The sequence below is a fragment of the Octopus bimaculoides genome, chromosome 1, assembly GCF_001194135.2.
Source record: "Octopus bimaculoides isolate UCB-OBI-ISO-001 chromosome 1, ASM119413v2, whole genome shotgun sequence".
Lineage (NCBI taxonomy): Eukaryota > Metazoa > Mollusca > Cephalopoda > Octopoda > Octopodidae > Octopus > Octopus bimaculoides.
The window spans coordinates 20,407,580-20,419,450 of record NC_068981.1 but is presented as its reverse complement, the minus strand read 5'-3'; the positions used below and the strand labels follow the sequence as shown (position 1 = coordinate 20,419,450).

Genomic DNA, 11,871 nt, shown 5'->3' with positions numbered 1-11,871 from the left:
GTCTGGCAGTCATGACTGGGTTCTGCTGTGTATGTGGCATGGTGCAGAGTCTTGTTGCTGGACACAGGGTCTTCCAGCAGCCACCCTCTTGACCCAGAGACTTGATGTAAATCTCCGTGTTGAGTCTGAGGCCATGTAAGAAGATGAATGGAGGCACAACATCTCTATCACTAGTGATTACTCCAAACACCGTGATGTTGACTGGATGTTTGATTTTTATCACTCTTGGTACATGTTCTGTCTTCAGATTGACACCCAAACACTCTGAAATGTTTGTATTGGAGCTTCCGGCATGAATGCCAAACAGTCCAGCATGTCGTTTCCAAATTGGGGCTGTTTTTCTCACAGACGGTGCCCAACTGACCCTACTATACTGTGTAGTCGACAAAATCGAAAACAAACAATGCACATGCGCGAAATTAAAAATATAAAATGGCAACAATTTACTCATCGCACCCTGTATGTATGTATGTGTGTATACATATATATAAAATACACACACACATCATCATCGTTGTTTAATGTCCACTTTGCATGTTGGCATGGATTGCACACACACACACACAAAAATAATACATATATTCATATATGTAAAGAAATACATATACACATATATAGATGTGTGTGTGTATGTATGTCAGTGTGCTTTTATGTGTGCATAAAACTTTTCAGAAATCACACACTTGAATCTCATTGTCCGAGTGAACACCATTAAAAGAAAAGTTTAAAGAAAAATAAAAACTGAAATTTACTTTTTATCAGAATGGATGGTGACAGCTCTGGGTGAGTCCAAGTTGACCAACAACTGTTTGTAAGGCTTGTTTGTGTGTTTAAGGTTGATTTCAGCAATAAAACCTGTGATATTATTGTAGCCCGTCCAGTAAAGTTTCTGATGCTTTTTATCAAGAGCCAGGCAGTCAATGGAGTGGTTGACCTTCACTAAAATCTTCGGTTCAGTCTTTTCTAAAAGTGAGTACATGATGGCTTGCCTGAAACAGATTAATTACAGAAGGCATGTTAAGCACTCAGAGAAAATAATATTAGTCAACCGGAAAATACAGTGATTATAGTGCAACCTGACGATGATATCTGATGTCATCAAACAACAATAATAAAATCAATAATAATAACAATGATGATAACGACGATGATGATACTAATAATTGGAAACCAAGACCTAGGATTGGGAGAGAGAAGAATCCTTAAAGCTTCAAACGTAAGTGTGGTACCTATTGTGATCAGTACATTTGGGACCATCTCAAAAAGTGCAATATTCTGACATCAAAAGCTGCAAATACCAAATTTCATAGGGAGTATTCAGTTGGCAGCAATACTTGGAACAGTTCATGTGTTGAGGAAGGAGTTGTGGGATGGAACTGAGATGTGACTTAGATAAATTAGAAGTTAAGTGAATAAATAAATAAATAATAATAATAATAATAATAATAATAATAATAATAATAATAATAATGATGATGATGATGATGATGATGATGTCATTATTTGCCACCAGGATGAAGGATAACCCTTTCTAATTTTGGCAGAGGGCCAGCAATTTTGATGGAAGGAGTAAGTTGATTGCATCAACCCCAGTATTTGACTGGTACTTCATTTTATTCATCCTGGAAGGATGAAAGGTAAAGTTGGCCCCAGCAGAATTTGAACTTAGAACATGAGTTAGAAGAAACACTGATAGGACAAAAGGCAAAGTTGATCTTCACAGGATTTGAACTCAGAAAGTAAAGAACTGGAAGAAATATTGCATGAATTTTTGTCCATTGCTCTAACAATTCTGCCCACTAACTACCTTTAATGGTATCTGACTTAGGCACAAGGCCAGCAGTTTTGAGGAGAGGAGTTTGGTCAATATGATCCCAACACTTGTCTGATACTTTATTTTATCAACCTCAAAAGGATGAAAAGCAACATTGCTTGCTTGGTACTTTGATTTGTAATAATAATAGTTTTCCTTACATAAGCACAAGGCCAGAAGTTTTGTGGTGAGGGAACTGTCAAAAGGATTTCCAGCTTTGCCTTACTGGCACTCGTGCCGGTGGCATGTGAACAAAACATTGGACTGACTCCTGTGCAGGTGGCATGTAAAAAACACCATTTGAGTGTGGCCGTTGCCAGTACTGCCGGACTGGCCCGCGTGTTGGTGGCACGTAAAAAGCACCCACTACACTCTCAGAGTGGTTGGCGTTAGGAAGGGCATCCAGCTGTAGAAACTCTGCGAGATCAGACTGGAGTCTGATGTAGCTATCTGGTTCGTCAGTCCCCAGTTAAATCGTCCAACCCATGCCAGCATGGAAAGCGGACGTTAAATGATGATGATGATGATGATTTGAATGATACTTATTTTATTAGCCACAAAATAATAAAAGTAAAAAAATGACCACAGCAGAATTTGAACACAAAATGTAAAAAGCCATTACTAATACTGCATAAACTTTTGTCAGATACTTTGACAATTCTACCAATCCACTATGCTCATTATTATTAGTATTATAGTGGGAAGCTGGCAGAATTGTTAAAGTATCAGACAAAATGCTTAGTGGCACTTGTTTCAGTTCTTTATGTTCCAAGTTCAAATTCTACTGAGGTCAACTGTATCTTTCATTCTTTTGGGGTAAATGAAATAAGTACCAGTCAAGCACAGGGGTCGATATAATTGACTAGCCCCCTCCCCCAAATTCTCATACCTTGTGCATATGTAGTAAAAGGAGTTATTCATCATCATCATCGTTTAATGTCCGTTTTCCATGCTGGTATGGGTTGGACGGTTTGACTGAGGTCTGGAGAGCCAGATGGCTGCACCAGGTTCCAATCTGATCTGGCAAAGTTTCTACAGCTGGATGCCCTTCCTAACACCAACCACTCCGAGAGTGTAGTGGGTGCTTTTTAGGTGCCACTGGCACAGGAGCCAGTCAGAGGGTACTGGCATCAGCCACGTTCGGATGGTGCTTTTTACATACCACTGATACTGGCATCGATCATGTTCGGAGAGTGTCTTTTACATGCCACCGGCATGGGAGCCAGTCAAGGGGTATTGGCATTGGCCATGTTTGGATGGTGCTTTATTATTATTATTCAATAATTGTTTCTAACATAGGTACAATGTTAAAACTTGTGGGGGAGAGTGCAGTCAATTAAATTGACCCTAGTGCTTGATTGCTACTCTTTCATCAACCCCTGGAAAGAGGAAAAGCAAAGTTGGCTATGACAGGATTTGAACTTATAATCTAATAGGTCATAACTAAATACTGCAAGGTAGTTAATTTTTCAGTTATTCTACTGTTTCTGCCACTTTGCTACTGTAATAATAACAATAATATTAATAATAATAATAATTATAAAAACATCATCATCAATACTACTACTACTACTACTACTACTACTACTACTGCTACTAATAATAATAATAATAATAATAATAATAATGATGATAATGATAAAAAATAATAATAACGATAATGATAATGATAATAATAATAATAATAATAATAATAATAATAATAATAATAATACATTTGTACCCCAGTGTCACTTTGATGGCATGTGTTGCTCTCTCACTCAATAATACCAGTAACACTACTATTAAAAGTAACAGCAGTGTCTGTATGTACTTGTTTTCTATGTAGGTAAAAGTTTATTAAATAAGAATAATTATATTTAATACAATCGTCAGTGTTATTTTGATATTTCTCCATGGAGATAAGGAGAAATTGCTGATAAAATTATTTGAAATACAGAAGGAATATGAAAGAAAGTCAACAATTTAGGTATTTGTAAAATTCAATATGAAATACATATTTTTTTTTTCTTTAGATGGCATATAGGTGAAATACATCTATTTATGGCAGGATGATGAAGATGTCAATGGCTGTCACTGCCACTACCAGCAACAGCAGCAACAGCAGCAGCAGCACCACCACCACCACCACCACCACTACTACCACTACTACCACCATTTTGTTTGTGTTTTTTCATCCATGCAAAGGTTGGACAGGTCTTCTATAATACAACACCTCATCATGTGTGGCAGTCCTTTGTCATTTCTTTTGTAGAATTCAATCTCCTGAGACCATCTTTTATTACTTCTTTATATGTCTTCCTTAGTTCTCCTCCTCCTCCTCCTCCTCCTCCTTTTCCTTCTGCTTGGATCAGTTGGTACTTCTCTCCTGAACTGTCATCCTCTATATGCATCATATGTCTGTGCCATCACAGTCTTTTTCACTCTTGAATAATATATTTGATTACTTTTACACTGAGTTTTCCTTTCAGCCTTTTTTGTCTTCTGCTAGTGGTGCACACTTGTCTTGTTTCTTTCCAGCCAATGCATATCTTCCTCATTCTATGCCTATGTTGCACTACTATGCAATACTACACTTCATATTCAAGCAAAATATACTCTACTCTTCACTTAGAGAAAGAATTAATTTGTTGCAAGCAAAGTAACAACATGAATTTCTTGTACTCCAACCTGACTCAGATTACTAGGTTTTTGGAATACTCACTGGTTATTGGGTTCACCTCAATAACAAAAGCTGTCAACTACAGGAGAGGCCTCCAAACACTTGAAAGAATATATTTCTTTATTGCCCACATGGGGCTAAGCATAGAGTGGACAAACAAGGATATACAAAGGGATTAAGTTGATTACACCGACCGCAGTGCATAACTGGTACTTATTTAATTGACCCCGAAAGGGTGAAAGCAAAGTCGACCTCAGTGGAATTTGAACTCAGTACGTAACGCCAGATGAAATACAGCTAAGCATTTCACCCAGTGTGCTAACAATTCTACCAGCTCACCGCTCCTGAAAGAATATATTTCTTAGGTGCTGCTCTTACCACTGTACATCTGTTACATATGAAAACCTTCTGCCTCAGCCTGTCTGAGCTCCCTGCAACTGTTGTGCAGCCATACTTTACATGGAATACACATTTTTATTACACTTTTTCTGTACATCAAGTATGATCACTTCTCAGATGGTACAACAATCCTATCTTTTTCTTTGATAACTAAAACATGTCTTTGCTAGATTTATTTTGAGGCCTCTTAATTCTAGGTCTTGTTTCCTTGTTTAAATTTTCCTTCTTTAATTCTTCCATTGATCCACTGACAAGAACTAGGCCATTAGCACTAGACTATAGAATATGGCACTCTGTTAAAGACCTTCTCCAAGTCAACACATTCTAAAGGTACTCTGTCTTGATAGAAACCACATCTGTATGTTAGCTAAGCTAATTTTCTTCCTCAATAGTAGCGTTATTCTTTCTGTTACTTCGATAGCTCGGTCCATCTGTTTGATGCAGCTTTAGTTACTTCTTTCTCAAACAACTCCTTTGCCTCTTTTTCAGCTGATCATATGCCAGACGTTGATGATGACCTGTTCTAAGTACTACCTGACTGACAGAGCGGACAACTTGTGCATGTTTTACTTCACAAGATATTTTTAGCATCTCAGTGACTGTCCCTTGTGATCCTATTGCTTTCCTTGCTTTCATATCCTTCCTGGCCATTTTGACTACATTGATGGTAATTTCAATAGCTGATCATTTTGGTCTGCTTGGTAATTTCAATAGCTGATTATTTTGGTCCCTTACTTTCCTATCAATTTTCTTCGTTTGACAACCTCTCTAATAGCATTTCCATGTATAAATGATATGTATAAATGATATATATATATAAATGATATATAGGGGAAATATAGTTAGATATGGTATCTGGGTGAATATATCTATAGAGGTAGTATAGATGTGTAATATTTGCGTATGATTTAAGGTGAAAGTTATTATCGAGAAAGAAATGAAGTAGTATAAAATGAAATGAAAAGCTTAACACTTACTGTCCTTCATGAAGATCACTCCAAAACAGGGTTTTATCTAAATCATTGTAAACCAATGCAACATAGCTGCTGTCTGCATGGCCATAGTGAAGTATATGAACCTTGGAATCAAGATGGTCATCAAGGGCCTTTAGCTTAAGTGTATTTAGATCTGCTACTATTAAGAAATTTTCTGGTTCTGAAATTAAAATGTTAATGAGAATGGACATTAAAACTGCAATCCATTGAATTGAGGCATTAAGTCGATAGTTTGATGTGAGCGAGACACACATGCACAAAAGAATCTATAATTGAGATATTTGACTGTCTGAGGGAAGAAACAGAAAGCATCACAATATTGATAGAAGAGCAAGCAGACATTAAATTATTATATTGATGAATTGATAAATATAATTGTATGATCGTTAAATAATTAGCCCTACTAGTTGAGACCAGTTGTTGCATAGCCCAGTGTAAGTTCTAATTGAGAAGACCTATTTACTGTCTGTAGGACATTTACCTGCTATTTCTAGAAAGTCAAGTGACAATACAGAAGTTCCTTTGTTGGCTTTAGATTAGACTAGTTTAGTGGGGAAGCTATCACATTAATATTATCTCAAAAATAAACTTTAATCTACATAACACTCATATATATGAATAGAACAGTTTTGTTTTTAAAAGGATGAAACATTTAATTTTCTATACCAGAGATATGTAGTTACATCTATGACAGAATTCAATTTATCTCCTCATTCTCTAACATCAAAACTTCAGATAATGTAAGACTAATCATAATCACTTGATGTTCATTTTCTATGAAATCATACATTGGATAGATCTTCTTTACGACAACATCTTGCAACATGTTGCAGTTATTTGTCATCTCCTTTGGGAGATCTGACTTTACCACTTCTTTCTATGGAGATCAGACTTTACCACTTCTTTCTATGGCTTCATGTCTTCTTCTTCTGCAAATTCCTCCCTCTTAGATCACTTGGTATTTTGTTATCCAACTACCATATGCATCACATGTCTATGTTGGTTCCCATCTCTCTCTTGCATGTTACACCTGATAAAATATCAAGGCTAGTTTCCCTATTCTTTCAATGTTTCTTTTAATGAATCAGTCAAAGAAGAAGGGGTACTGCACATGACCTTTGCAGGCCATTACTCCTATACTGGTACGGTTGATATGGTTGATGTCCAACCTCAACATCTACAGATCAATGTTTATGGGATAAAAGTGTGATTAACCAGCATCTTACAAGATAATTGAAGAATTTCTATATGGCCATGCTTAAGTCTTACATTAGAGGGTATCCTCTCCTGCTTTGCAATAGACTCTGGAAATTCTTTGGCCCCTATTGTATTATAGTTCCATTATTCTGGTAGCTGTTGTACTACAGCTCCTCTATACTAGCAAGTATAATGTTATAGCTCTCCCTTACTGTGTTACAGCTTCATTATATTCACAGCTTTTGTGCTACAAGTCTATTATAGCTTTTCTCAAGCAGAGATGATTCATGCTAATTAACAACAACAATAACAGCAAGCATAAAGATGTGTCCGAAGAAAATTAACTAGCAATGGAGCTTCTATATGGTTCCTTGACCTGATAAAAACAGCAACCAAATTTCCCTCAAATCACATCCTACCATCTTACACCCACAGACGAAATAGCCATGACTGGAATAACTTCCAGTATAGGTCTGTTTAGTCAGAATCAACATGTAACAACAACTACTTAGGAATGGTTAATGCTTTCATCATAATGAGGTACTTTCAGATTTGATCAAATTAGATAAATGAATGATACATTCCTCAGTTTTAAATGTTTTCTTAAAATTTTCTCAGACAAGATATTAATAGAATCTAGCAAATGTTGGCAGCAAATTGTAATTTAATTTGAGAAACTAATTATATCTTAAAAAAAGCTTTAAAAAAAACCAAAAAAACTTTGCATAAAGTGATGACTGGTTAATTTTAATGTTTGAAGTAAAGAAGTATAATTACCTTTACAAATGGCCTTATCTGACGATAATATCAGGTTGTATGTATCTGGGCATGAGCAATGGAATCGTTCAGAAGAATAGTCAGCAGGAGTACGAATACATTCATCAGAACAGGCGGCATTATCACATGTTGCATCAGGCTCTGAAATATCAAATGTATATTAGTAAACATCATACATGCACATATATATATACAGATAGATAGAGATAGAAAGTGATATTTAAGAGAGAAAAAGAAATTCAAGAAAGTAATTGTAATAATCCATGATAGAGAAAAACTTCAATGTTACAGAGGAAGTATATTTGACTAGCTGTTTTCTTGCAACAGATAGTTGAAACATCTGGCCATATTAGAAGGAAACCAGTGACTGTGTGTGTGTGTGTGTGTATGTCTATATTCAAAATTTATGATGAAAATAACAACATAAAAGACAAAATGAAAACAAAGTGTAATTATTAGTTTAATATTTAATGAAAGATTAAGAAAGTGTAAGTGTATTTAATATTTCAAGCTTAAGCTCTTCTTCAGAAAGATAGGTGGTTGGAAGAGGGAAAAAGTTTAGAAGAAAGCAAACAATAGTGAAAAACAATTTCACACACACACACATATGTAGTAAAGTAAAGATCTCTTTCAATCATGAATGACCATGAAATTGCACCTAGAAAGTTTTCCTCTGAGGCACAAGTCTGGGCAAGGTTGTTTTTATGGAAGACCAGCAGTCGCAATGCATACCAACTTCCCCTCTCCATGTCACCAATGTTAACCAAGGGAAAGGCAAAGGCCAATACAGTTTGGCACCAGTGATGTTACAACTCATTTCTACAGCTGTGTGAACTGGAACAAAGTGAAATAAAGTGTCTTGCTCAAGAACACAACACACAGCTCAGTCCGGGAATTGAACTCACTATCTCATAATTGTGAGCTGATGCTCAAATCACCGAGCCATGTGCCATATATACATGCATCCATTCTCACACACACACACATATATATATATACGCACACACATGTATATATATATATATACACACACATATATTATATACATACATATATATACATACATATATATACATATATACACATACACACACAAATACAGGATGTGGTGAATATATTGTCTAAATTACGCAAAAATGAAAATAACACTGACATGTCATTTTAACAGATATATTTACCAAAATTACATAAAAATATCTTGAAATACTAAAGAGTAAATTTATTCAGTAAAATCACCATTGGCTTCAACCACGGCCTCCAGAAGACTTTGGAATCTCCTGCAACTCATCTAGATGGTTTCCTTGTTTAAATTGGTGAATGCTACCATAATCCTTGCCTTCAGTTCATATTTGGTGTTACAAGGAGTTTTGAGGGTCTCTTGCTCAATTGTGCTCCACACATAATAATCAAGTGGGTTACAGTCTGGGGAGTTAGGTAGCCAGATGTTAGGGGTTATGTGGTTGCAGAGATTGTCTGACAGCCATGACTGGGATCTCCAGCTTGTGTGGCATGGTGCAGAGAGTCCTGTTGCCAGACAAAGGTCTTCCAGCAGCCACCTTCTTGACCCAAGGGCAGCACTACCTCCTCCAAGCACTTGATGTAGGCTTCCGTGTTGTGTCTGAGGCTGTGTAGGAAGATAAATGGAGGCGTAACATTGCCATCACTAGTGATCACTCTAAACATCATGAGGTTTGATTTTTATTACTCTTGGTATATGTTTTGGAGACAATCTCTCCTCAAATTGAAACCCAAACACTCTGCAAAGTTTGTATTGGAGCTTCCGGCACGAATGCCAAACAGTACAGCATGTCATTTCCAAATTTCTGGTAGGGTGAATTGCATCATGGTGCTGTTTTTCTCACAGATGGTACCCGACTGATTCTACTGTACCGTAGCCAACAAAAACAAAAACAAAAACAAACAATGCACATCTGTGAAATTAAAAATATAAAATGGCGACAATTTACCAATTGCACCCAGTATGCACACACATATACACACACACATACATATATACATATATATATAATCATCCTCATTGTTTAATATCTATTTTCCATAATGTCATGGGTCGCTTGATTCAACAGGAACTGGCAAGTCAGAAGGCTGCTTTTGTATGGCTTCTATGATTGGATGCGCTTACTGATGCCTATCACTTTACAGAATGTACAGGGTACTTTTATGTGACACCAGTGGCAGTGAGGTCACCAAGTAACTTGCAAGACAAGACCTCTCAACTGAGGAAGGAGTAGTACTGAGGGACAGATATAGGTGTCTTGTAGTACACGAGGTACAGAGCTACATCAGGTGGTGAAAAATGGAAAGGAGAGAGAAAGAGAGAGAGAGAGAGAGAGAGAGAGAGAGAGAGAGAGAGAGAGAGAGGGGCAAATAACAGGCTTCTTTCAGTTTCTGTCCATCAGATCCACTCACAAGGCTTTAGTGTATAACAGAAGACACTTGTCATAGGACTGAATCTGAAATCAAGTAGTTGGGAAGCAAACTTCCTAACTTTACAGCAATGTCTGCACTTATGTATGAGTATATAATACAGATTTAGTTGATATGTGTTGCAGGTTGAGTAACCGTGTGTGTGTGTGTGTTAGAAGAACAGACAGAAGGTAACTATAATGAAAAGGTGCAAAAAAGATAGTAAGAGTTACCTGAAGAAATTTGTCGATGGGAATAATGAAGTCCTGTGGGTTTAATTCCTGTAATTAGAGGGCTTTTATTGAGAGTGGACTTCTTTAAGTTATACTGGAATATGAAGCCTTCTGTATCCTCTTCTGTTGACCAATCAGTGTAATATAAAGTATCATCTTGTTGAGTAATTCCACGAGGAAGCTGGAGAAAGAATAGAAAGAAAAATAACATTTTGGTAACTATGTTAAGTAGAACATTTCTCACAAGTTGATGCTGTTTTTTTTTACAATACCAGTTAAGCATCAAGCTTATCAATGTGGAACAAGAGCAAGGAAAAGTCAAGGTCATTGTTCCTCCTCAGAAGAAGAATGACCACATGTTGAAAGGTCAATTTTAAGATGACAGACCTGACTATAAGGACATCTAGTAAAGCGGGAGCTTATATAATCTATGGCGACAAGAAATTCCATTTAAATAAAATTACACCAACAGCGAGATGAAAAGTCATTATTGTAAAAATTAATTCTGGTCAAGAAAGGCAAGGGAGATTACCCAAGAATTTAAATTAGAAATAATTTAAAAAGGAATGTAGACAAGCAATAGGGAGTGAGTTTGATCAGAATGATAACTGAATAAGGCATGATTAATGTATTGTGACTAATAATTCTTTCTAGTTTTGGTACCATGCCAGAAATTTTGCGGGGATGAGTTAGTCATTATCATTGACTTGACTGATATGTATTTTACTAACCCAGTAAAGATGAAAGTAAAGTTTGACCCGAGACTGTAAAGAGCTGGAAGAAATACTGCTTTGCATTTTGTCTGATGAGCTAAAAATTCTGCAAACTTGCTGTCTTGTGCATGACCAATGATGATATCAGAAAGGATATAACAGATATTATAACAATAATATCAGTTTGAGAGTTATGATTACAACAATAACACAAGCCATTACAACAAACATGACATCATAAATCCATCAAGTGACAATAATCAGTTATACTTCGGTTCCCGCAACGAGGAGGGAACCAGACTGCTGGAGTTCTGTGACGCAACCGATCTTATGGTCTGCAATACCAACTTCAGGAAACCTGCCAGTCACCTAGTCACCTACCGCTCCGGCAGATACTCTAGCCAAATCAACTACATCCTCGTCAGAAATAGGGAAAGAGGGCGGCTTATAAATGCCAAAACCTACCCTGGCGAAGAATGTACCCCACAACATAGATTAATAGTTAGCGACTTTGGGATCAAGGCAAAATGGGTGCCCAGAATTAGACCGGCTTGGAGGAGAAGGGTGTGGAAGCTTAAAGACCCTGCAAATGGACAGAGACTTAGAGACAAGTTACTTGAAGCATTTAACGAAATAGAAGGGGATATAGCATCAT

The 11,871-nt window shown here is 36.6% G+C and overlaps 1 protein-coding gene across 2 annotated transcripts in view; it reads right to left on the bottom strand.

Moving 5' to 3' along the window:
- The window catches only part of LOC106873594 (low-density lipoprotein receptor-related protein 6), a 699,058-nt gene that overhangs the window by 44,611 nt on the left and 642,576 nt on the right, over window positions 1–11,871 (bottom strand). For both annotated transcript variants that reach the window (XM_052965592.1, XM_052965587.1), the window contains exons 12-15: window positions 10,504–10,684; window positions 7,844–7,984; window positions 5,852–6,029; window positions 753–989 (exon numbers count right to left, since the gene is read on the bottom strand). In XM_052965592.1, coding sequence (XP_052821552.1) covers window positions 753–989; window positions 5,852–6,029; window positions 7,844–7,984; window positions 10,504–10,684 — 737 coding nt within the window. The remainder of the gene's footprint in view (window positions 1–752; window positions 990–5,851; window positions 6,030–7,843; window positions 7,985–10,503; window positions 10,685–11,871) is intronic.